This window comes from Histoplasma capsulatum, assembly GCF_000150115.1.
Source record: "Histoplasma capsulatum G186AR genomic scaffold supercont2.8, whole genome shotgun sequence".
Classification (NCBI taxonomy): domain Eukaryota; kingdom Fungi; phylum Ascomycota; class Eurotiomycetes; order Onygenales; family Ajellomycetaceae; genus Histoplasma; species Histoplasma capsulatum.
In genome coordinates, this window is record NW_025544808.1 from 802,591 (window position 1) to 823,633 (window position 21,043).

Sequence of the window (21,043 nt, forward strand, 5' to 3'; positions counted from 1 at the left end):
CTCATCACAATATCGGGGTATTCTCAAGAAACTCCTATACCCACTACAAATTCTTGCTATTTTTGACTCGCATTTGATAGATGCTTTGAGCCCCACAGTTCGGCTCCGGTTGTTCCCTTATATCCTATATTTGGATAGTCTAATAGTTAAGTTAGAATTTGCTCGGACACTGAAATTCTTGAACCTCGATAAATTGGCACAACCGACCTGGGTCACTGAAAACGATATAGCCTCGATCGTTTTCAACTCCAATCTTGATCTTAAGGAAATCCGCAAAGGCCTTAGAGAAGAGAATGTTATTGTCCGGTTTGAGATTTCCCAGAGATGTTATCCGTAACTGGAAGCCTAATTATTCTCAAGCAGTCAGCTTTGTGAAATGGGAAGTTCAGAGATTTACTAGTAGCTACCGATGGGTTAATACATGGATCATGGGTACCCGCAAATGTCAAGACCTCATTAGCCTGCACTCTAACTGAAATTAGAGCCTCGGGCTTCCGTAGGATCTCCGACGCTGTCTTGGACAGCGAAAGGGCGAGCTCCTTACTCTGCTCGCGTGAGAGGGTGGCATTTGTGAGCAACTCGAGAAACGGCATTTTCAGCAATTGCTATGGCAAAGCAATGACGTTTGAAAGTCAAGATCACAAATTGATCTGATACTAAAGCTTAATTCTCAATGTTTAGAATGAGGTCGGTTTGATCAGGCCAATACGAACGCAGTTGAGTGATGAGTGATGAGGAATTTGCTAGCATTGACTTAACGTGAGCAGTCTATGCATAACCTGGTATCATTATATCGACAAGATCGCAAGCGTAACATCAACTGAAAAGTTATAAAACAACAGGTTTTGAACGCGGAATTGATTTGAGTTTGGAACCATGACGAACTGCCAACTTGCAGCCATGGTCAGCTTTTTGTCAGGTGATTTAACCCATCTAAAATGCACTCACTCCGAAAATCCCAGCCTGTTGGAAGGGTCCCTCTATACCACCATGGCGCTGGTGGTGATTGAGCTCTTTTGCCCCAGTGGCCAATACAAACCCGCAGGGGATGATTAATGATCATGTGTATGTTATTTTAGTAACACTAAGTTGAACAGAGACCAAAATGACGTGTGTCAGTTTTGAATCACATTTAACTGGCTGAAAAGTTTTGATATGTCACGTGATTATTTTCATTTCACCGGTATTAAGTAGCTTCCTGCATGATCTTCCCTCCCAGCTACATAGCCAGCGGTTGTCTAGGTCTATTGGACAAGTATTCCTACGTAGAATAATGCTATGGCATCTAAAATGTAAGTGATTTATTGCTTGCGCGTAATTCCGCTGGACATTAGAGCTTACAAATAGTTGCAGAATTGTCCTGGGGAGTGTCAAATGCTCAATCAAAGAAGTGTTCGCAAAATTAGCAAAGCTCCAGGCGAAACAAAATTTCGCTTTTGCTATTATTTCTGGAGACCTTTTTGGTGATGTCTCAGATGAGGAAGAGCTCAGCGACATTGTTGCCTTGCTGGATGGGACTATCACTGTGCCATTGCCCACATATTTCACCGTTGGAAACCACCCGATTCCAGCCCGTATCATTGAAAAAATTGAATCGGATGATGAGGTTTGCACAAATCTTTATTTCCTTGGTCGGCGTAGCACCCTCAAAACCTCTGAAGGCATCAGAATCGTTACATTGGGGGGAAATCTAGAAAGAAGCTCTAAGACCTTTGCGTCTGATGTGAGCGATAAATACCTGCCCAGATACACGCAATCCGACGCCCGATCGTTATTCGGAGCCCACAATGCCGATATTTTAATAACTAATCAATGGCCAAAGTCGATTCGCGATGGTTCAAAAGTCTCATTGCCTGAGGGCGCCAACGCTCCCGAAGGATCACAATGCGTGGCAGACCTCTGTACGACTCTAAAACCCCGATATCACTTTTCGTCAGAGGCACCCTTCTTTTATGAACGTGAACCTTTCTTCCATCTCCCCACCGAAGAATCTCCCGACGTAAAACATATTACTCGATTCATCAACCTGGCCCCGTTCAGCAAATCGTCGAATCAAAAATGGCTTTCTGCCTTCACCCTAGATCCACATGTCACTCCGTCAACATCTATTCCCGCAGGGGCGACGGCATCGCCACTTCTAACTTCGAGGAAGCGCGACCCTCATCCTGACCAGGCGCAAGCTTTCAGTCGCTTCGCCCAAGGCGATGACTATCATCGGCCTAGCAAGCGGGCTCGGAGGCCCCCCCCACCTGGACCTTCAGAGTGCTTTTTTTGCTTATCGAATCCGAATATTGCCACCCATCTCATTACCTCCATTGGATCGGAATGTTACCTTACAACTGCAAAGGGCCCGTTACCCACATCCACCACGTTTCGCTCTCTTGGATTTCCGGGACACATGTTAATTATCCCCCTGACTCACGCACCTACTTTCGACGCAATAACCGAGTCTGATTCACAAACGGCCACCACCAAGGAGATGCAAAGATATCGAACTGCTTTGCATGCAATGCTGGATGAAAAATCCAATGGGGAGCTTGGTGCAGTTACCTGGGAAGTCAGCCGTGCCAAGGGAATACATATCCACTGGCAATTTCTTCCCGTGCCATCAGACCTAATATCTCGTGGGTTGGTGGAGGCAGCTTTCAGGGTTGAAGCCGAAAACCTTAATTATCCCAAGTTTAGAAAAGAGGATAGCAAAGCATTGGAAAAGGGCGATTACTTTCGGGTGATGATCTGGGAGTCGTCAAAAAATACCTCGAAAGGTGAAAAGGAAGAAAGAACAACGAATAAAGTAGGCCTGGATACCAACTTGATCCTTCCATTATCGCCAGATTTCCGGTTCGATCTTCAGTTTGGCCGAAGAGTGATGGCTAAACTTCTCCAACTTGAGAAGCGGATGAATTGGAGAGACGATGTGCAATCACAGGACGAAGAAGCTGCTGATGCGGAAGCATTCAAGAAGGCATTCGAAAAGTTTGATTTTTCAGCAGAAGAGTAGGGCAGCTTGGGGGGGGGAAACAAATGATGTTTGATCTGCAGCCCTTTACTACATAGCTTCTGTTATCATTCAAGCAACAGTTACGTTCCACTGTCTTAGCTTTGCTACAGCAATATTTCGATTTAACTGTCTCCTTCCAGCTTTCACTGGTTGATCTGTTGTGCATAATTAAAATGGGCGAATTTCAAGGATATTACCCCTTTAAAGCATTGATTCCCCAACTACTCATACCACACATTTCTCATGGCTGCAGATGTCAAATATGTTGCTTCTATAGACGAAATCGCGGATGCAAGATGTCTACATGGATTCTCCTTCCAATTTGTTTGGATCCGCGATTCCCAAATCTACCCAATTGCATGAATCCATCGATCCTTCTCGCAATTTAGGTTACCACCGCCCTGCTGAAGCCTGTTCTTTCCCGTGAATTGAACTAGATGATGGCAAAATTTAATAATACAACCACGAAAACTGTTCTTCTATATCTAGTTTCTCTACTTGCTTGGCTCAATCACCGTTCCATACATTTGAACAGGAATCAATGATCTTTCCTCCAAATCGTTCCGTTATCGTTTTGATCCGCCGTATACGTAGGCCACTCCCTTTTAAGAGGCTACACATACGAGAACTACTTAGTAGGTAATCTTCACTCCTATTGAACCAAATGATATGCCTTTCCACTCACAATATAATCTGTAGAATTTTGTCACTTTTCTCACCTGTCCATTATTCCTATTATTGTTTTGAATGCATCGCCCGATGGCGTCATCTTCTTTCTACAATATAATTCGGGATTGAGTGTGTAAAATTTAGCCTTTCAAACCAACACTCGCTTCGCTCAACCCCTATTGAATCAATGTCCAAAATATTTGCAATTTGCCAGAGGGTCTCCTATAACTGCTCTTCTGCTATCGAATATGGCTTCGCCAGCTCCGCGACCATCGGGTGGCTCCCCTTCAGATCTCTCAAAAGTTCTTGAACCCGCTAGATTATCAGTTACGGGCAGATCCAAGATAAGGCGAAGGATGAGCCTCCTCCAATATCGCAGACGTAACAACCTCAAAAGCAGGCTTACATCAGCGTCTGAAAGTCTCAGCGAACAACTCAAATCCACATCCCTATCCGACGGTCTGGCCAAAAAGAGAGTTAAATCAGAGGACAACGCTTTGTCGGCTACAACAACAACTTCGCTGGCCAAAATGAGCTTTAACAGAGATAAGAACAACCATGGGTTCCCGGATTTGCCATTTGAGCCGGTGTTTCGAGCCGGTATTCTGATATTGGTCACTTCTCCTGCTGGGGAGCTGTCGTTGGGAATGTGTGATGGGGAAGGGGGCCCGACTTAGGCTATCAAGAGAAGGCTATCAAGATAAGACCAAGGCCGTTGAAGAAAATGAAGGAGGAACCATGAGGTAGTAGCCAGCACAGCCAATGGCGGTTAGTGGAAGCTTTGTGCTTTACCAACCGTTTTAGTCAGTTGGGACCCACATCATTCTGTCGTCGACGATGGGTTCTCGATGCGCTTCCTACGAATGCGAAAAGCTTTACAATCGTTATTTTGAATATTATTTATTACATTGATCCCTTGGTAGTATTGGGAATATTCGGGAACAGCGCGTTTCAATCATTTTATCAAAACGTAGAGTTGATTTGAAGAGAGAGAAAGGCGGTTAAGAGGGAATATATATGTTGGGGGAAAACAGCTGTCATAAGTAGCTTGATATACCCAATTCGAAACTAAATATTTACCTCTCTAATCATATATGACACGGAGCGTATCATCAGGCGATGACATATCCTTCAGACCGGCCCGCATCGGACGTCGCAAGATACGACGAAATTATATGGCATGTGCGGAGAAAATGGAAACGGGCCAATGAAGAATCCAAGAAATAAACCAATTCATTCTTTGAAATAGGTACATACATGCTTGACTCGTCAACACGATCGCTTGATTGGGAAACTTGTTTGGCGTTTCAGCGTTTCTTTTACTTCTGCCCGTACGCTCCGTTACTGCCTCTTCCCAACTTTTGATTTGTTACATCCTGTCGTCCAACCCATCCGCGAAGACCCCACCTAGCTCGGGCATACTAAGGCCCCTTTTTACACATTCAGACTCAGAAAAACGTTGTTGTAGGAATCAGCAACCGTTGGGCCGACCTGCGCCACAGCGAAGGCTCGATCGTTGAAGACAGGCTTCAATAACGGCACTACTATCGAAGTCTGTTATAGCCGAGGTGTTGAAGGTGACGAGGGAGAGGATATCAATTGAAATGACTATGGGGTGGTTGAAGAAGATAGGGGCGAAAAGAGGGGATAAAAGAAATTGTTGTTGGAGAGGATAAATGGGTTGGCGACCCAGGTTAAGGTTCAGAGACAGGAGAGCAAAGGATGGGGCATAAGACGGAAAGGAGTGGTGGGAGGGGAAAGGGGGAGGAATAAGGGGGAGGATGCAGAGGAGATAACTTGATTGGCGATTTGTTTTTTTTTGCTGTTCCGAATTAGATCGCATCGAATTTGGTCAACTTAAAACTCGATCAACATTGTCAAACTGGGGTAGAGGAAAGCCACAAGATTAAAAAGAATGATAAGTGGATTGAAAGAATGAAAAAAGAAAGAAAGAAAGAAAAGGAAAATAGTAGAAATAAACAAGTCGCAGGGAGCAACCAGTCAACAGCCCCTCTCTTTATCTATCCTTCGGGGTACCATAAGGCACAGGCAAGATAGATGTCGAGCCGAAGCCATAGCCTCAAGAACCAAAAAGCTCAAATTTACAGAGACTAACATGTGAACAAACAGAAACAAAACCCCGAAGGCTCTCGAGAAGAAGCCTAGCCTGGCCATGATGAACTTGGAATCCCCATTGGCCCTGACCAGTTTTCGTCGAGATACACTAGTATAGGCTTACTAGTGCTTCAGCCATGTCTAGACACAATATATCCCCGACGGGACAATTGAGCAAATCGATGCCGGGGCTGCAAGTTTGGGCACTCTGGTTAGCCGTCAAGCGAACGAGCTCGACCAAGCGAAGTCAAGCGACATATTAGGCCGAATTAAGATAGGAACTTGAAGGCTTAGATTCCCCCGTGTAATTTCAAGGGAATGAATATAAAGTCCATCCCTCCTAGCATTCCGCAACTCACGAAAAGCTAAGCTCACTAGAGGCAGTGGCAGATAGATATATCGACTGAAGAAGTCTACACCGTTGACAGTCTTTCAATTAAATGAAGACTATTAGGGCGATGGCCAGAAAGGTTCTGTACATGGCAAATACATTTTATTAAGCATCAGGATAACATCATGAAGGCTCCATGACACTCACATAAATATCGCACGCTAGCTACGTTGGATAATGATAAGAGAACAGCATAAGCCTGTAAATGATGTTCACACTCTAGTAGCATCATCCCATGCCTTCTTGACAATACGCCAGTATCGATCCGGGTCTGCCCGAACATGCGCAACATGTCCAGTCCCTTCAAAATGTTCCAGTTGCACATTGAAGCCTTTTTTCCTCGCCTCAACCGAGTCAAGCTCAACGAACTTTGCCGGGCAGATTTTGTCAGCACTGCCATATATGTACGTTCGAGAGGCTTCGTCATTCTTTTCTGGGTCGTTATGTGCCGTTGCATATGTTTTTTGATTATCGGATAGACCAAAACCTCGAATCAAAACCCAGAAGGTCATCGCAATCATATGCGCCAAGGGCAGCGCCACTATTCGCTGCCAACCCGGCTTAATAGCAGCAGTGAGGAGATCGACATTGAACTGGTAACTCCAGGCACCGGGACTGGAGTCAAAAATGGTAACATGTCGGGGAACGGATGATACTGGTTGAATATTGTCGGTTCCGTGCCGCTGCAAGAAATTGTTGTAGAGATGATACAGGGAGCAAGACCCTCCCCCCGACAGTGAGTGGATAAGCAGGCGAGGGCGCAGCGGCGTAAGCTGGGGCGCTCCGCTATGCTCGTCATTTGTCAAGGCAGCGAGAATCGGAGCGACAGCTGCTGCTGTATCACGCAGTCCTATGTTGGGAAATACAAGGCTTGCAAGGCGGCCCTTCACCAGGAGTATGGGCGAAGAAGGGTACATAGTCTGATACTGTTTAATGTATGTCGCTAAGTGGGCAACGCGCGCATCCATCCAGCCTAGAATAAGCACAAGCTCAGGATCAGTAGTCGGAGGCGAGGGTATAGACGTGGGAGGGCGGTAGAGATAGACTGCAAACGACAGCTTTTCCATGAAGGAAAGCGGAGTGTTGCGTTTAGGCACCATCTGGGGCAAACTAAATGACTTGGTTTTTGGCTCAGAACTATGGAGCAGTAGCAGTGGCAGGTGTCTAGAAACTGGATTGTTGATTTGGAGGATGGGAAGATGATAGATGCTCCCTCAGAGGAGACACATGAATTTGGTTCGGACCATGGCGAAACGGCGATACCCCTGATCAGTAAGGGCCTGTTCGGTGACCCTGTCCAGGGCTATTTCAGCCCGTACAGTGCCAGCTATACAGACTTATTCAGCTCTGTACGCGCTAATCTGGCTGAAAAAGACCTGTTGTTTGGTAGATTCTGTGGATAGCTCTGTATAACTTGTCAAGAGTGTCAAGCTGACTTCAAAATCCACTTTATAGAGTTCAACAGTGTAATTGGTTGAAAAAGTGACTGATTTAAATCTATTTGAGTTAAATCTGTACTGTATACAGATGCCCCTGCAAAAAGTTTTGTCTCACACTAGGAATTTACAGTGAAATATTTTTACTAGTGTACTGAATGTTATGCCCACACTGCCTGGGATTTTGGCGGTGAGCTAGGGGGAAGGCTAGGGGCATGACCTCTATTTTTCCACCTGAAGAGTCCCTATTCTCTTAATTCGATGGAACGGCAATACTTAATACCGGTATCAATATTTCAGCTTAAATTCTTAGTGTGAGTCAAAACTTTTTGCAGGGCCATCTGTAATCTGAAGCAAGTCATGATTTCTGCTGACTTGCTCCAGAGCTGATCAGCTTGAAACCTAACAAATATCATCAAAAATCAAGAAATCATGAATAATGATGATAATGCAACTCAGAAAATAATGATATAGATAATAATTAATCAAACTTATCAGTGATCAAATAGAGTATCTCAACTATCTCATCTAACACTCAGTTCATATATTTTGATTCATTTTTCATTGATATTTGATGTGAGAAAGTGACAATATAGTAGGATCAATAGTTAATCCTCATCATAAAAACAGCTTGTATGTAATAAAAGTAATGTCAAAATATCAAACAGCTTACTAGTAATAAAGATTTGCACTGTCAGGGGGGCAAATATCCACTTTCTGTACAGCCCTGGCACTGTACAGACAAAATCACCGAACAGGCCCTAAATGGCCGTCAATATGCCGCAAACAAGGATCGAAGTTCAGTCCCCGACAACCCACCTCGATGCACCCTGCTACATATGCAGGGTAAATGAAATGACTGTTGCTGGTCAAGTTATTTCGACAAACCCTGCGCCGGATAGTTATGTCCCAACCACCACCACCTGGTGTGAGCCAGGTGTCAACATGAAAGTACTACTAACTAAGTAGCTAAGTAAGGTCACTTATAGACACGTACTGAGCGAATTGGAGCGTAAACAGTGGCATGTATGTACATGTACATGTCCAAGTTTACTTTAAAGCATTGAGGTTTATACCGGCGTTCAAAGTGGTTGCATCTTAACGCTATCAACTTCATAATCGATTTACCAGTGCATCAGGTCTTATTGGTTGAAGTAATATTGAGCAGCCGGTAGACGGCTCAAGGGAGTTTACGTGCCTCGAAGTACCGGCAACGTCCGCTTTTTTCTTCTTGTTCTTCTTCTACTTATTCATTTTTCTTTGGTACGGCAGCACTGCCTCTGTGGACAATCCAGCCCATCTTCGCACTACCTTTGACCTTATAAGGTGTATATCGATGCCCTATACAGGCTTCGACGCAGGAATTCAATGACCTCAAACACCAAAGAGCATGTCCTTCCGGCCATCGATGTTGATGAAGCCGGCGAGCCAGATCAGCAAAAGGAGCTATCTAGAGATGGCGAATTGAATTATATTACCGGCTGGGGTTTGAGCTTCATTTCGATCGGGTAAGCATCCCCAGACTATCGAAGCAGAACATCTTGATGGTATTGCTAACTAATTGTTTACAGGATGGCCCTGAGCACTTTCCTCGTCAATCTTGAAATTACCATTGTTAGCACTAGTCTTGTTTCAATTGCCAACGATCTTGACGACTTTGGCCCCACGAGCTGGATAGTGACAGCCTATTTGATCACATACACTGGTGAGGACTGTTGTGCTGTCGTTTACCTGACTTGGTATTAGCTTATCAAGCTTGCAGGTGGGCTCGTTATCTGGGCGAAGCTTAGTGACCTTTTGGGACGCAAACCGATATTCGTTGCATCCCTATTAATATTTGCCGCATTTTCAGGAGGCTGTGGAGCAGCGCAGACAATGACCCAACTGTACCAATCCATTTCATTCTGGGATTTGATCGCTTATACTAATATACTGATCAGAATTGTTTGCCGTGCTTTCCAGGGAATAGGAGGTGGTGGGATTTACGCACTAATAATGGTCATGCTCTACGAGCTAGTACCACCGCCTCGGTATCCAGCGTATGCAGCTTTATTGACCACGATGGTTGCTTCATCCTTTGCACTTGGGCCGGTATTTGGGGGTCTTATACTAAGAGGAGCTTCTTGGAGATGGGTATTTCTCTTGAAGTAAGTACGGCTCTTAGTACAAGATATCGTATCTCAAAGGCAGGAGTTTATGCAGACTGGCTCATTAAATCTGAACTATAGTGTACCAGCTTCTGCTATAGCAACGGGAATCATTCTCTTCGCCGTCCCGCGGGACTTCCCTAACCAAGGGAGAAGCCGGAGTCAATCACCGAAACCGGGATTGGCAGCAGCTGACTTCACGGGTGCTATACTTATGGTATCAACGTTGGCATTACTCATCGTGGCATTTGAAGAAGCCGCTTCCAACTTATCTTGGACGATTCCTACCTTTATCGGGCCCCTGTGTGCCGCAGTCATTACATTGGCGGCATTTATGATAAGCCAATGGTATGCTAGCCGGCTAAGCTCCGTCGTGGAGCCTGTGCTGCCATGGCACTTTTGCCAGAGCAAACTCATCGTGGGTCTTTCATTGTAAGTAGCATGGTAAAGATCCGTTCGTGGTGGCACGTTATTAAAGTATCTATAGAAGCTCGTTTATGACGGGAGCTGTCAGCATTACATGCATAATCCAAATTCCCATTCGCTATCAGACAGCGGTTGGCGGCACCCCTCTCCAAGCTGGCATTAAGCTCATCCCTCTTGCATTGAGTACACCACCATGATCACTGCACTCCTGCTTAAAAATCGTCGTGTGCCACCTCTTTACCTTTCTTTTATCGGCCAGTTGTTCCAAATCGTAGGCCTTGTTTTCTTATCTCGTGGATCGCCCAGTAACCCCGATTGGCGGGGTCTTAATGGCATTGAGGTGGTTATAGGACTGGGAACGGGCTGCAATATTGGAACGGCTGCTCTTCTGACTCCGTGGACCGTGGAAAAGAGAGATATTGGTAAGTTCCGCAACATACGGCCGACTATGTGGCTTTGACTACTTCTGTAGTTATGGGCTTTTGGCTGACTAGGTCAAATTGACAGCGGTCGGATCGGCTGCCGTGACTCAATTCCGCTTTTTAGGCAGTACAATAGTTGTCGCTATCATCACAGCGATAGGAAACAGTTGGGCCGCCAAAAATGTCTTTCTGGATCATCTGACGCCAGTTCAGCTATCAGCAATATTTAGGTCAACAGAAGCCATCAATGACCTCCCTGAAGACCTGGAAGCGTTTGTGAGAAAAGACCTTCGTTCGAAGTTTTAATTTTCAAATGAGCATAGTTCTAGGCCTTTCAGTTGCTGGCATGTTTACCTGGCTGTTAATGTGGCAGAAGACTCAGACTAGAGTTCCTTAGTAAATAAGTTAGCTAGTGATCACACAATGAGAAGATTAACCATCCCACATACAGTGAGTGCTATGCAAGAAGTTTGTGACTTCGAAACAATACACTAGTTCCAAGGTAGTTTAGTGTTTGCACAGTTTATTGCTATGCCACTAGCTATTAATTAATTACATGCTGTGAAGATATCACATTCGAGGGCTTAATTCTCTGTCTTGGGCCATAGTGGATGATGAAGATGAAGAAATAAATGTAACTAGTAAGATGACAGCACTATAAGAAAAGAATATGAAAAGAATATACAAACTTACCGCTCTGAAGAAAACACGTGAGAAAGCTGATAGAAAATGGGAGAATAGTTTGAGGTAAATGAGATGACACTATAATTACCACTAACTACTATGTGTTAAACTGCTTTGGAACTAGTGTATATTGACGAGAAGTCACAAAAGTTTCAACCTTCTTGCATAGCTTATTTTTAGTGCAGACAAGACTGTGGCGGAGATAATATATAAGACGAGGTAAAAATAAACATTACAACGTCCATTTTTCATACCTAAATAAATAAATAAAATAAAATAAAATCAAGGAAAGGCGGGAAGGGGAGCAAGGTATAGATAGATGAAAGGCACAGTATAAATTACCACCAGGCGAGCAAACTTTCTTCAGAAAAAAATGATCAAATCACTTCACCCTCATGAGAGACGTAAAAATAATTTTTTTTTTTAATATGTCAAACAAAGAAAGAAAGCAGAAAAGGGAAGGTCAGAATATGGTGTACAAAAAAAAGGAAGATGAGAGGGAAGGAGAAAATATTGAAAATATTTTACTATGCACATGCATGCATGGACGTAGGGGAATAAAAACATATCCTCAATGTAACATCGAACATTTCATCCAAACGAAAAAGCCAGAGACCAGAAACCAAAACCGAAACCAAAACCTCAAGATTTTTCTCAATTTACCAACTTCATCCCTGGTCCACCTTTCAAACAAAATCCAACTCAAACATCCCTCCACGACTTAGGTCCCGGAGGCGCCCTCCCAACCTGTAACGCACTCGGCGGGGCCTGCTCCCGTGGCGGTGCATCAATGCCAGTCCCATACTGCCCATGCTGCGCGCCGGGCAATATTTGATCGTAATCACCCAGGGTCGACGAGAAGGGTGGCGGTGGGGTGTTGGGCACAGATGAAGCGGGTGAGTAGGGCGCGTATGCCTGATTTTGACCCTGCTGTTGCGGGAGGTAACGCGGAGATTGATGTGTTGGCGACTGTGTTGGTGAATGCTGGCGTAGGTGTTGGAGTTGCGGCACGGGTTGCGGGGGCGGGTAGGGCGAGTATGAGCGGGTGGCGGGTGGGGAGGGGGGATGGGGCATCGGGGCTGGTGGGTATCGTTGTAGTGCTTCCCTGGGGTGTGTTGGGGGCGGGGACATAGTTGTGTGTGTTGTCATGGCGTTTGGCATTATTGCGGTTGTTGCTGTGGGTACTTCGGTGTAGGGAGGGTATGGAGTAACAGGTTCCGGGCTTGGGCTTCTGGGCGGGAAGTATTGGTGATGCTGGTGGGTGGGGGGATGGCTTGTTGCGATACCTATAGCGTCGGCATGACCGAAGGGGTTTCCTGGGGAAGGGGAGCGGGACTGGTGAGTGGTAGCTTCTGGGCCGCGGTAGCCGTCGAAGGTGGGGGAATAGGCGGAGGACGTCGGGGTTCTGTCGTAGTAACTATTGCCGCCGCTGTTAGTGTTGTTGTTGTAGCGTACGGGACGGCTGAAGCTCTGGGGTTTGAAGTTCTGGCCCGTGGCAGGGTCCAGGCGGTTCATTTCCACGTCGCTCGGCGGGGAAACTTCTTCGACACGACGGGTTTTGGCCGAATCCCAGGTTGGCATTTGTGGGAGGGCGTCATCGTTGGACTTCGAACGGGGATGAACTGTGTCGAATTGGGCGAATTTGGCTGGAGTGGAATGGTGGGAGTCGTAGACGGGGGGCGCCGGGGGCCGCTGGTAGCCCGTGGAGTGACGTCGGTTTCGAGCATTGTAGGCGGAGGGCTCATCGGCGAACTTGGTGCGGTTGTGAGACTTGTCTCTGGAAGGGCAGCAGCAGCTACAGCATGCACAACATCCCTTGCAGCAGGTGTAGCCGCAGCAGGCGCAGGCGACTATACCCCAGATGACACCAATCAGGATGATGCTGCCAATGGCAATGCCGATGACGACGGGCCATCTGCGTCGATTGATTGATCATTAGTTCTATTTGTCCCACTCTTTTTCTTTTAGGGATTTGATTGAAAAGCAGCAGGAGATCGTACTTGCAGTAGGTCTTGGCCATGCAATTATCCCACGTGGAGAATGTAGTTCTGAAATCTCGAGGCTGGAGGATTTCGTCCCGGCGGAACGGGGTGAAGCCCATTTGGTCCATGACAGCCATGGCGATGGCTACACGGTCGAGGGAGCGTATTCCTTTGTGTATCTATGTACTAATCGAGCCTCTCGGAATGAGTGTACGATGCAGATGATAGATCTCGCCGATATCAAACTCGAGAAACCATTGATCAATTGCTTTTGGCGCAGAGCGGTTGGTCGTGGAGATCCGGTGGAGAATCGACAAGAGTACAAAACGACTTAAGGACGAGATATGCGGTCTAACGAGAGACGTGGAATATAATGAACGTTGTCGCAGTGAGATATGTCTGCTCATGAAAAGAAAGCGTGTGTGTCTATCGATCTATCTATAGACAAGAATAGCATGCTAAGCGGAAAGGCGCAGGACTCGTCATGGAGGCGGATAGCGTTGGGTAAGTGGAGACTAGCGCTAGGATGAAGGAGGGTGAGCGCCCTATCGCCGGAATGTCAAAGAATGAATGGATTGAAGGCCAGAAGCAAGGTTGGATAAGAACAAAAACGAAGGGTAGAGACTGTAATGCGGATAAGTTAGAAGGGATAAGTGAGGAAAAAAGGGTTGGCGGTCGTGTGGTGGTTGATCGCAGAGTGTGGCCAGACGGCGAGACGGGTGCAAAGCGAGAACGTAAGAACGCAGCCACACAGCCAGCAATCACAATCACCAGCAGATTTGACGGAGAGATACAGTGGAGACGAGAAGCGCAAAATTGGAAAGCTGAAGTCCGAACCACAACACAGCATCGCAAGCGGCGAAACGAAGGATTGTTTTGTTTCCTCGTCTCAGTTTCCGGGTCGAACACATTGTAAATAAAGACCGAACCTTGGAACCGCGTCCGTCTAAGGGGTCCCAGGCACCTGGCCCCTGACCGTGGATGATTTTTTCCTTTCTGCCCTGTCAATTTGGCCCCGAGATCTTCGTCTTGACTGCGTGCGACCGTCGTGTTGCTTCCCCTCTTTTGCCATTTCCCTCCTAGCGCGTCCTCTACCTTGCTCAGTGACTCTCCATCGCCAAAAAAAAGGGCAGATTATTGTCTGCCAGAGACCGTATCACTTGGTGGCAGTGGAGTGCAGTTGTATAGGCCAGCCAGGGGACGTGCGCTGACGACGGAACGCTGAGTATTCAGCGGGGAATCCTCTGACTCTGTCAGTCCTCTCCGACAGGCCATTACTACAGCGTATTACCAGCTCCAGAAACTAAGCCGTGATAGCACTGCAAAAGAAAAAGCACTTGACCGTTGCCCATCGCCCATCTGCTGACAGCTCCCTGACTCCAGCCTGATTGCGATCGCCATGCTGCATCCGGGCAGTTGGCGCGGTTTTGGGGGAGGGATATATATAAAACCCTTCCCTCACAGGGGCTGCTTTAACTAACATGTAGGGGGTTACTGTGCCCAACCATGCCTGTACTCTGGGAGGCTCCGGTTAAAAACTGCCCCTACACTCTGTGGAGGAAGTGCTTCCTCCGAACCCAGCTGTACTCAGCCTCACCCAACCTATCCCCACTGCTCTTGGCACATCCACTTATGATCGACGTCGCAGATCAGTGGTGAGGGGACTCCACCCGACGATGTTGCGAGCACCGGTACAGTCCTGCAGGCTGCACCAAGAGAGTGTAGGGCAATAATGGACAAGCCCCGATTGTTTCAGCAATGGAATATCTCATCGACAATGCAGGGGCTCGCTCGCTCTCGATAAAAAGGTCCCGATGAGCAACCCTCCACACCCTAGCTGGCATTCCTGGCAGTTCCGACTCTAGCGATGTCGTCCAACAACCCTTCAGCATCAGTACATCTCCCTATGGAGTGATGGATGTCTGCTGTCCTGGGCGGGGAACCTGCACATGCGGGCATCAGTTCCACCTACGCTGACGAACACACGCAGTATGCGTGGGCCACGGAACCGAAACCGAAAGATGTGATGCTGGAGTCGTCATATACTACGTACGGGCATGAGGGTATGGCGTATGCGCATTGCGACTCGTCTAAACTTCCTTTGCGCTTTGGAAAGTTACTTTTTTCTTTCTCCCAAGCTCTTGATATCATAGGTAAGTAAGCAACAAGTAAATGGTAAAAGTAAATGAATAAAGCAGAAAAGGATCAAAAGGGGATCAAAAAACCGTTGTGGGAGGTAGTTATTTACTTTCTTTCCTTGTTTATGCATTGCACGCACCAACACAGCACCCCACACACTCAGAACAACTCAACACTCAACATTTAGTTAGCACTTTCCAGATTTGAAATTTTGCTAACAATGTTCGGTTCGACGGTTTTTGTGGTATCACATTTTACATATATACATATATACATAACTATACATATATATTTATATTTCAACTCTCGTCCAGCCCTCAACTTTCAACAGGCGAGTGACATCGTTCAGAATATCCAGGAAGCGCTCTCTCTCTTTTTGATGATCTACCAGAGTTGTGAGAAGGAGAAAGTATCTTGGCTGGCTATCAGCGGAGAAGAGTTGTATGTAAGAAGGCAGTAACCTATTTAATATATATATGTATATATATTCAAAAAAAAAAAAAAAAAAAAAAGAAGAAGTGGGTTCTGCAGCCCTTCCCTGCTCCATGCGACTTGAATTTACGGGATAATACAGGATAATAATAATGGTAATGGTAATAACAATAGTAATAAATTAACCAGAAAAGTAAAATAAAACCAAGTAACTAAGTTCACAGGTTCAATTCAAATTTAGTTTTTACTCCTCTCTCTCATTCAAAATAAATCCATCCATCCATCAATTGGCAAAAAGAAACAGAGAAAACATGATGTCATTCATGGTCATGCGACAAAAATAGCTGCCAGATGCTATAGTAATAATAACCTCCCAAGCCCCAAGGAATTAAAAACCAAACATAACTTTGTTAAAAACAGAAAAGGAGAAAAAAAGAAGGGTGACATATACAAAATACAGTACAAAGAAGGCAAAAGCAGGAAAGGGAAAAGGGAAAAACATAAGATTTTAAAAAGAAAATAAAAATAAAAATAAAAAAAAACACCCCTAACTTGGAAAAAAAGGAGGGTATCATGTTTTCCACTTGTGTTCAACCCTTCTTCCACCTTTCTCAACCAAAAAATCATTATTTACTGCTGCATTTTTTCGTTATTTTTTTTCCCTCTCTTTCGCTGCATTCTATTCTCCATCCTACACCCCATGACTCACTTCACAGGCGCTGGAGGTGGTCCAGGCGGCGGTGAATACACCCGCTCCCCAGCCCGATGGACATTCTGCGGCTGTTGCAGCTCGACGCCTTGTTCTTGCGGCGGCGGATATGGGTATGGTGGTTGCTGCGGCTGGCCGCCATAGTAAGTGGGCTTGGGGCCGTAGTAGCCAGAGTTTGGCGTGTATTGTGGCGGGGGTCCGTTGGGGGGTGGTGGCGGATACTGCTGCTGTTGTGGCCAGAATGTGTTCTGCGCGGCCCAGCCGGTGCCGCGGAACGGTTGCAGACCGCGACGGCGACGACGGCGGGAGGAAATGCAGCTGTTTGTTGATAGTTAGCTTTTTGTCTTTTATATATAGATATATATATATATGTGTGTGTGTGTGTGTGTGTGTGTGTGTGTGTGTGTGTTTGGGGTTCATATGAAGGGAGGACGCACGCAAAGATGAAGAAGATGAAGAAAGCGCCGAAAACGAGGATTGCTAGGGCGACCCAACGGCCCCAGTCTCTCCAGGTTGTTCTGCAGTATTCACGTCCGAGCCGCTCATAGCAACTAATGGGGTTTGTGTTAGAATTTGAATTGTAATGATACTATTATTCGATAGGCGTTGTTATATGGTGGGGTTTGGGAGGGGAGTTTGTAAAGACTCACACATATCTACGGAGAAGAGGCATTTTGGCGAGGGAACACTCTTAGAGGAGGGGAGAGAAAGGGAGGTCCTTCTCTGAAAGGGACGATGAAGCGGAAGAGACTTGCTTGTTGTGTCCGATTGCTCAATAGATGTTGCTTGTCAGGTGGGACGAGACGGGAGCTTGTGATGAGTTGCTTGAGGAGGGAATGTGACTGGCAGATTGTTTATAGGGGCTTCACTGGTGAGGGTGAGGCCGCAATCAGAGAGGGCGGAGAAGTAGAATTGTTGATGACAGGGTCTGTTGGCAAAGGGTGATGGTGGTGATGGTCGTGGAGAGGTTCGATTTATGACGATGGCCAGACACGGATGGAGCGTGGCTGAGCACGCCGAGCCGAGACCGGACCAATGTATCTCCGGTGGCCCGCATTGAGCTTTGGCGGGCAATGACGACAACCCCATTCCATATTGGGCAACGTGCGAAACCTTCCGGGATCATGGCAAGCGCCGAACGCCTTGTCAGCCAATGAAAATGCCGAAGCTCTCAGACATGGTGACTAATCCTCGATCAACGCTTAGCCACTCGCCAGCAAGCGCCAAGGCTGAAGTTCTCTGGCCTGGAATCTGCGCGTTAGTCAGCAGTGCTAACTAGTTAGCTACAGGAGGCTCAGCATTCGTATCAGTTATCGTCTCGCTCTTTTGCCCGACTTGGGGAGGGCTTCGAAAGACGGAGTTGTCTTACAGCGACTTACAACAGCCAAGATGGGAGTCAGGATCTGGGCTGATCCCGAAATATCCTTCCATCACCCGGATCTGAAGCTACCCAAAATAACGTTGATCAAATCTTATCTGTGGATTCCAATGCACCATCCAAGGTTCAGGGCGCCACTGACCATGCAGAGATCACCATAAGTGTTGGCAACCCCCACTACAATCATGGTGCAATCATGGTGCCTTTTTGGTGATAGAAAGGTAGTGGGGTTTGCCAATACTTATGGTCTAGCACAGTCCTCTGTGAAGAATTTGAGGATCACACCGACATTCAGGAAGGAAGGAAAGGTCACCCGCTCGCCTGGCCCATGCACACTCACATAGATGTACAGCCCTGGCCATTGCTAGCTAGTACTTTGCACTATGTTTGTGATGTGTCGAGAATGGCGCATGTTGCTTGATGCGCACGCACAACCTTTTTATCATAAATAACTACGGAGTACTATGATTTGATTACAGGTACTTACTTAGATGTACGGGCCATCAGATCAAACTGGCTGGCTAGGTTTAGGGAAGGGCCCCAAATCCCATAGGCCCAAGATGATTCCATTCCACATTCCAGCCATGGATGTAACTAACCTTTTCTGCACTGCCAACGCATCACTTGGTCTGTGCTCGGCTGCTGGCGTGGGATGGCTGCCGATGAGTTGTTTGCACAGGGTGTGAAGGGGGATAAATAAATGCTGTGGTTGCATCATATATATTACACAATGCATCGAAATAATTTTTTTAAAGGTTGGGTTTTCGTTCTGCTAAGATGATGTTTGTGAAGCTAGGTCCGTCTCTGGATATGAGATCGTGAACTTATTTATCACTTTCGTTAACTACGACAATATACACCCTCCTCCAGAACAATTCATCGTTCGTTGACGCCGTTCCTTTGAGGAGTGTACCAGATTGAAAATACCAAGCTAATTACACCGTTTTTTGCTAATAGGCAGTTGTTCCTTCTCCGTCCTTTTTTCCCAATGGTTTAGAGTAGCCGTCATATTATCCCCAGATGGATAGGAGGAAATGATGGGTCGAAAAAAGGGAAATCTCGATGAAACTAATGATGAAACTGTCAATTACACATAGAGACGCAGACAGCCAACAATCCGATGTTTGCAGTTAAATCTCACACCTCCCCATACACAGTCTCCTCCGACTCCCATTCCTCCATTCCTATTCCTCCAATCCTCCCTGCACGAACGTGTCGCACCAACCACCCTTAAAAATTGCCTACCCAAACAGAGAGAATAAAGGACCCTAAATGCAAAAGCAAGAGAAAAAGTGGGGAAAAAACGACGAAAAAAAAGATAAAAAAAGATGTAAAGGAGAAAATGACCCCTTCACCCGCTTGCTTTACTAGAATGACAAAGCTTTAACATTAACATATCAATTAAAAACGATGACGAGAGACAATAATAAACGGCGACCAAAAGAGAGAGAACGGGACATGGGGTAATTAATCCAAAACGTACCCCAAACGTTTTGGAATAGGAGGAGGATGCTAGAAAATAGCAAGGAGATTAGGGCAAAGCGTCACTATCGTCACAAACGGTCCGAAACGGAAAAAAGGGGGAAACGGAGCCAAGGAAACAAACAGAGACAAAATGTATGGAGCCCCGGGACGGAAACGATGTATGGTAAGGAAAACGACGAGGGAGGGCGGCGTTCCGAGCATTTGGATGTTAAAGCCAAAACAACGGCGAAAGAGCCATTCGATGAGATGGAAAAATTAAATAAATAAACGGTGTAGACTTGAAATCGGATGGAAGAAAAAGAAAGAAAGAAAAAGAAAAAGAAATGGTATGAGTGAGTGGATGTGCGGATGGGCGAGTGGCGGCGGTTTCATTTGCTTGATCGCGCGATTAACCAGTGGAGCACAGCATCGAGGTTCGTCTCCTCTTTGGCACTGATACCATAGCAGCTCACTTCACGATGCATGATGGACCTCAGATCCATGGTTTCAATCAATTCATCGACGGAGAGCCTGTTGGGGAGATCGGACTTATTGCCCAGGACCAACAGCGGGATTCCGTCGAGTGACCGTTTGCTTACAAGATCATGAAGCTCTTCCGTCGCTGTTGGCAGCTTCTCCTTATCAGCTGCGTCCACGACGTACCTGTTTTTTGATTATTGTTTTTTCGGGAAGGAGTCAATTCTATGTTTCTCGAAGATTCTTGACAACATCCGCCTTACTGAAAGAGGACGAGTAACTGCTTGGGAATTGGGATATTGAGAAGAACAGCACTCACAACAGTGCGTTGACGCCCCGGCAATACCGTTCCCACATTGGCCTAAATCTTGGCTGGCCTCCAAGATCCCAACTATATACTCTTGTTAGAACGAGGCTGCACTAGGGTGAAATGATGGAATTCCATCCAAGAGGTTTGATCAGGCTGACCATTTTAGTGTGACATGACCTTTCTGCACCCTTGCGGTGTTAAATCCGATAGTGGGAATAGAACTAACGGTGGTGTTAGTTGAAAGTATGGTAAATCTACAGGCAGGCATCCCTAGCCGCTCCCTTATACATACTCTACGGTGAATTCCCCACCCTGGCTCCCTTTCAGTTAGCACAGCACAATATAAAGCGATGTAATATGAGGCTTTGTCAGTGCTGATAGGAAAATATTGCCTCACCGCTAAAACCCGCAACAATGACGACTTTCCGGCATTTTGCAATCCGATCATCGTCACATCCATTTCGGTTGCCCTGAATCACATACACAATTTGAGGATGGCAAATTAGTCTATCTTGCCAGGGAAATGTGATCCTACAGCGATGGCCAGAATTTTACACCGCTGGATGGAATCTATTGCACGGGGATGCTCGAGGCGCAAACTAACCAAAACTTTCTGAGCAACCAGTCGTATATACTTTTGAAGAAGCCCGCCATCGTGAAGCTGCTATGTGCGGATAGCCGTGATGTCCAATATCCAAGAGGTGGGCAAGCGTCCGTCAACCAGGGCGCAACGAGAAAGGTTTGGAGGTAAAAAATCCTGGCTCACAGTAATTTTGCGCAGTTTATGTGAGGGGCCGAGAAACGGGATGAGTAAAGGTAGTGCGTGAATATTATGGTGGTGTGTACAGAAATATGTGCACC

General features: G+C 46.3%; 10 protein-coding genes across 10 annotated transcripts; 5 read left to right on the forward strand and 5 right to left on the reverse strand.

Annotated features, from left to right (window-relative positions):
- Nucleotides 1-56: 56 nt before the first annotated feature.
- On the reverse strand, nt 57-593 carry HCBG_06066 (uncharacterized protein; the record flags this gene model as incomplete). The annotated part of the gene is made up of 3 exons (XM_045433115.1): nt 57-124; nt 208-345; nt 422-593. 3 exons carry the CDS (start codon nt 591-593, stop codon nt 57-59), a joined length of 378 nt encoding a protein of 125 aa, XP_045286283.1.
- A 685-nt stretch (nt 594-1,278) lies between these two features.
- Nucleotides 1,279-3,001, forward strand: HCBG_06067 (CwfJ domain-containing protein; the record flags this gene model as incomplete). The annotated part of the gene is made up of 2 exons (XM_045433116.1): nt 1,279-1,292; nt 1,354-3,001. The coding sequence occupies 2 exons, from the start codon at nt 1,279-1,281 to the stop codon at nt 2,999-3,001; spliced, it is 1,662 nt and encodes a 553-aa protein (XP_045286284.1).
- Nucleotides 3,002-3,918: 917 nt separating this feature from the next.
- On the forward strand, nt 3,919-4,347 carry HCBG_06068 (uncharacterized protein; the record flags this gene model as incomplete). Its single annotated transcript, XM_045433117.1, has 1 exon — nt 3,919-4,347. The coding sequence occupies one exon, from the start codon at nt 3,919-3,921 to the stop codon at nt 4,345-4,347; it is 429 nt and encodes a 142-aa protein (XP_045286285.1).
- Nucleotides 4,348-6,388: 2,041 nt separating this feature from the next.
- HCBG_06069 (uncharacterized protein) lies at nt 6,389-7,829 on the reverse strand (the record flags this gene model as incomplete). Its single annotated transcript, XM_045433118.1, has 3 exons — nt 6,389-7,313; nt 7,440-7,479; nt 7,760-7,829. The coding sequence occupies 3 exons, from the start codon at nt 7,827-7,829 to the stop codon at nt 6,389-6,391; spliced, it is 1,035 nt and encodes a 344-aa protein (XP_045286286.1).
- Nucleotides 7,830-8,389: 560 nt separating this feature from the next.
- Nucleotides 8,390-10,887, forward strand: HCBG_06070 (drug resistance transporter; the record flags this gene model as incomplete). The annotated part of the gene is made up of 8 exons (XM_045433119.1): nt 8,390-8,563; nt 8,939-9,120; nt 9,184-9,289; nt 9,359-9,759; nt 9,841-10,191; nt 10,247-10,368; nt 10,461-10,607; nt 10,838-10,887. The coding sequence occupies 8 exons, from the start codon at nt 8,390-8,392 to the stop codon at nt 10,885-10,887; spliced, it is 1,533 nt and encodes a 510-aa protein (XP_045286287.1).
- Nucleotides 10,888-11,612: 725 nt separating this feature from the next.
- On the reverse strand, nt 11,613-13,827 carry HCBG_06071 (uncharacterized protein; the record flags this gene model as incomplete). Its single annotated transcript, XM_045433120.1, has 2 exons — nt 11,613-13,206; nt 13,292-13,827. The coding sequence occupies 2 exons, from the start codon at nt 13,408-13,410 to the stop codon at nt 11,994-11,996; spliced, it is 1,332 nt and encodes a 443-aa protein (XP_045286289.1).
- On the forward strand, nt 13,800-14,248 carry HCBG_06072 (uncharacterized protein; the record flags this gene model as incomplete). Its single annotated transcript, XM_045433121.1, has 2 exons — nt 13,800-14,007; nt 14,121-14,248. The coding sequence occupies 2 exons, from the start codon at nt 13,800-13,802 to the stop codon at nt 14,246-14,248; spliced, it is 336 nt and encodes a 111-aa protein (XP_045286288.1).
- Nucleotides 14,249-15,191: 943 nt separating this feature from the next.
- HCBG_06073 (uncharacterized protein) lies at nt 15,192-16,060 on the forward strand (the record flags this gene model as incomplete). The annotated part of the gene is made up of 3 exons (XM_045433122.1): nt 15,192-15,426; nt 15,727-15,857; nt 16,034-16,060. 3 exons carry the CDS (start codon nt 15,192-15,194, stop codon nt 16,058-16,060), a joined length of 393 nt encoding a protein of 130 aa, XP_045286290.1.
- Nucleotides 16,061-16,485: 425 nt separating this feature from the next.
- Nucleotides 16,486-17,476, reverse strand: HCBG_06074 (uncharacterized protein; the record flags this gene model as incomplete). The annotated part of the gene is made up of 3 exons (XM_045433123.1): nt 16,486-16,871; nt 16,991-17,104; nt 17,204-17,476. 3 exons carry the CDS (start codon nt 17,224-17,226, stop codon nt 16,550-16,552), a joined length of 459 nt encoding a protein of 152 aa, XP_045286291.1.
- Nucleotides 17,477-17,699: 223 nt separating this feature from the next.
- HCBG_06075 (ADP-ribosylation factor) lies at nt 17,700-20,343 on the reverse strand (the record flags this gene model as incomplete). Its single annotated transcript, XM_045433124.1, has 8 exons — nt 17,700-17,804; nt 18,074-18,134; nt 18,531-18,634; nt 19,075-19,133; nt 19,415-19,443; nt 19,810-20,058; nt 20,192-20,263; nt 20,294-20,343. 8 exons carry the CDS (start codon nt 20,341-20,343, stop codon nt 17,700-17,702), a joined length of 729 nt encoding a protein of 242 aa, XP_045286292.1.
- Nucleotides 20,344-21,043: the final 700 nt, after the last annotated feature.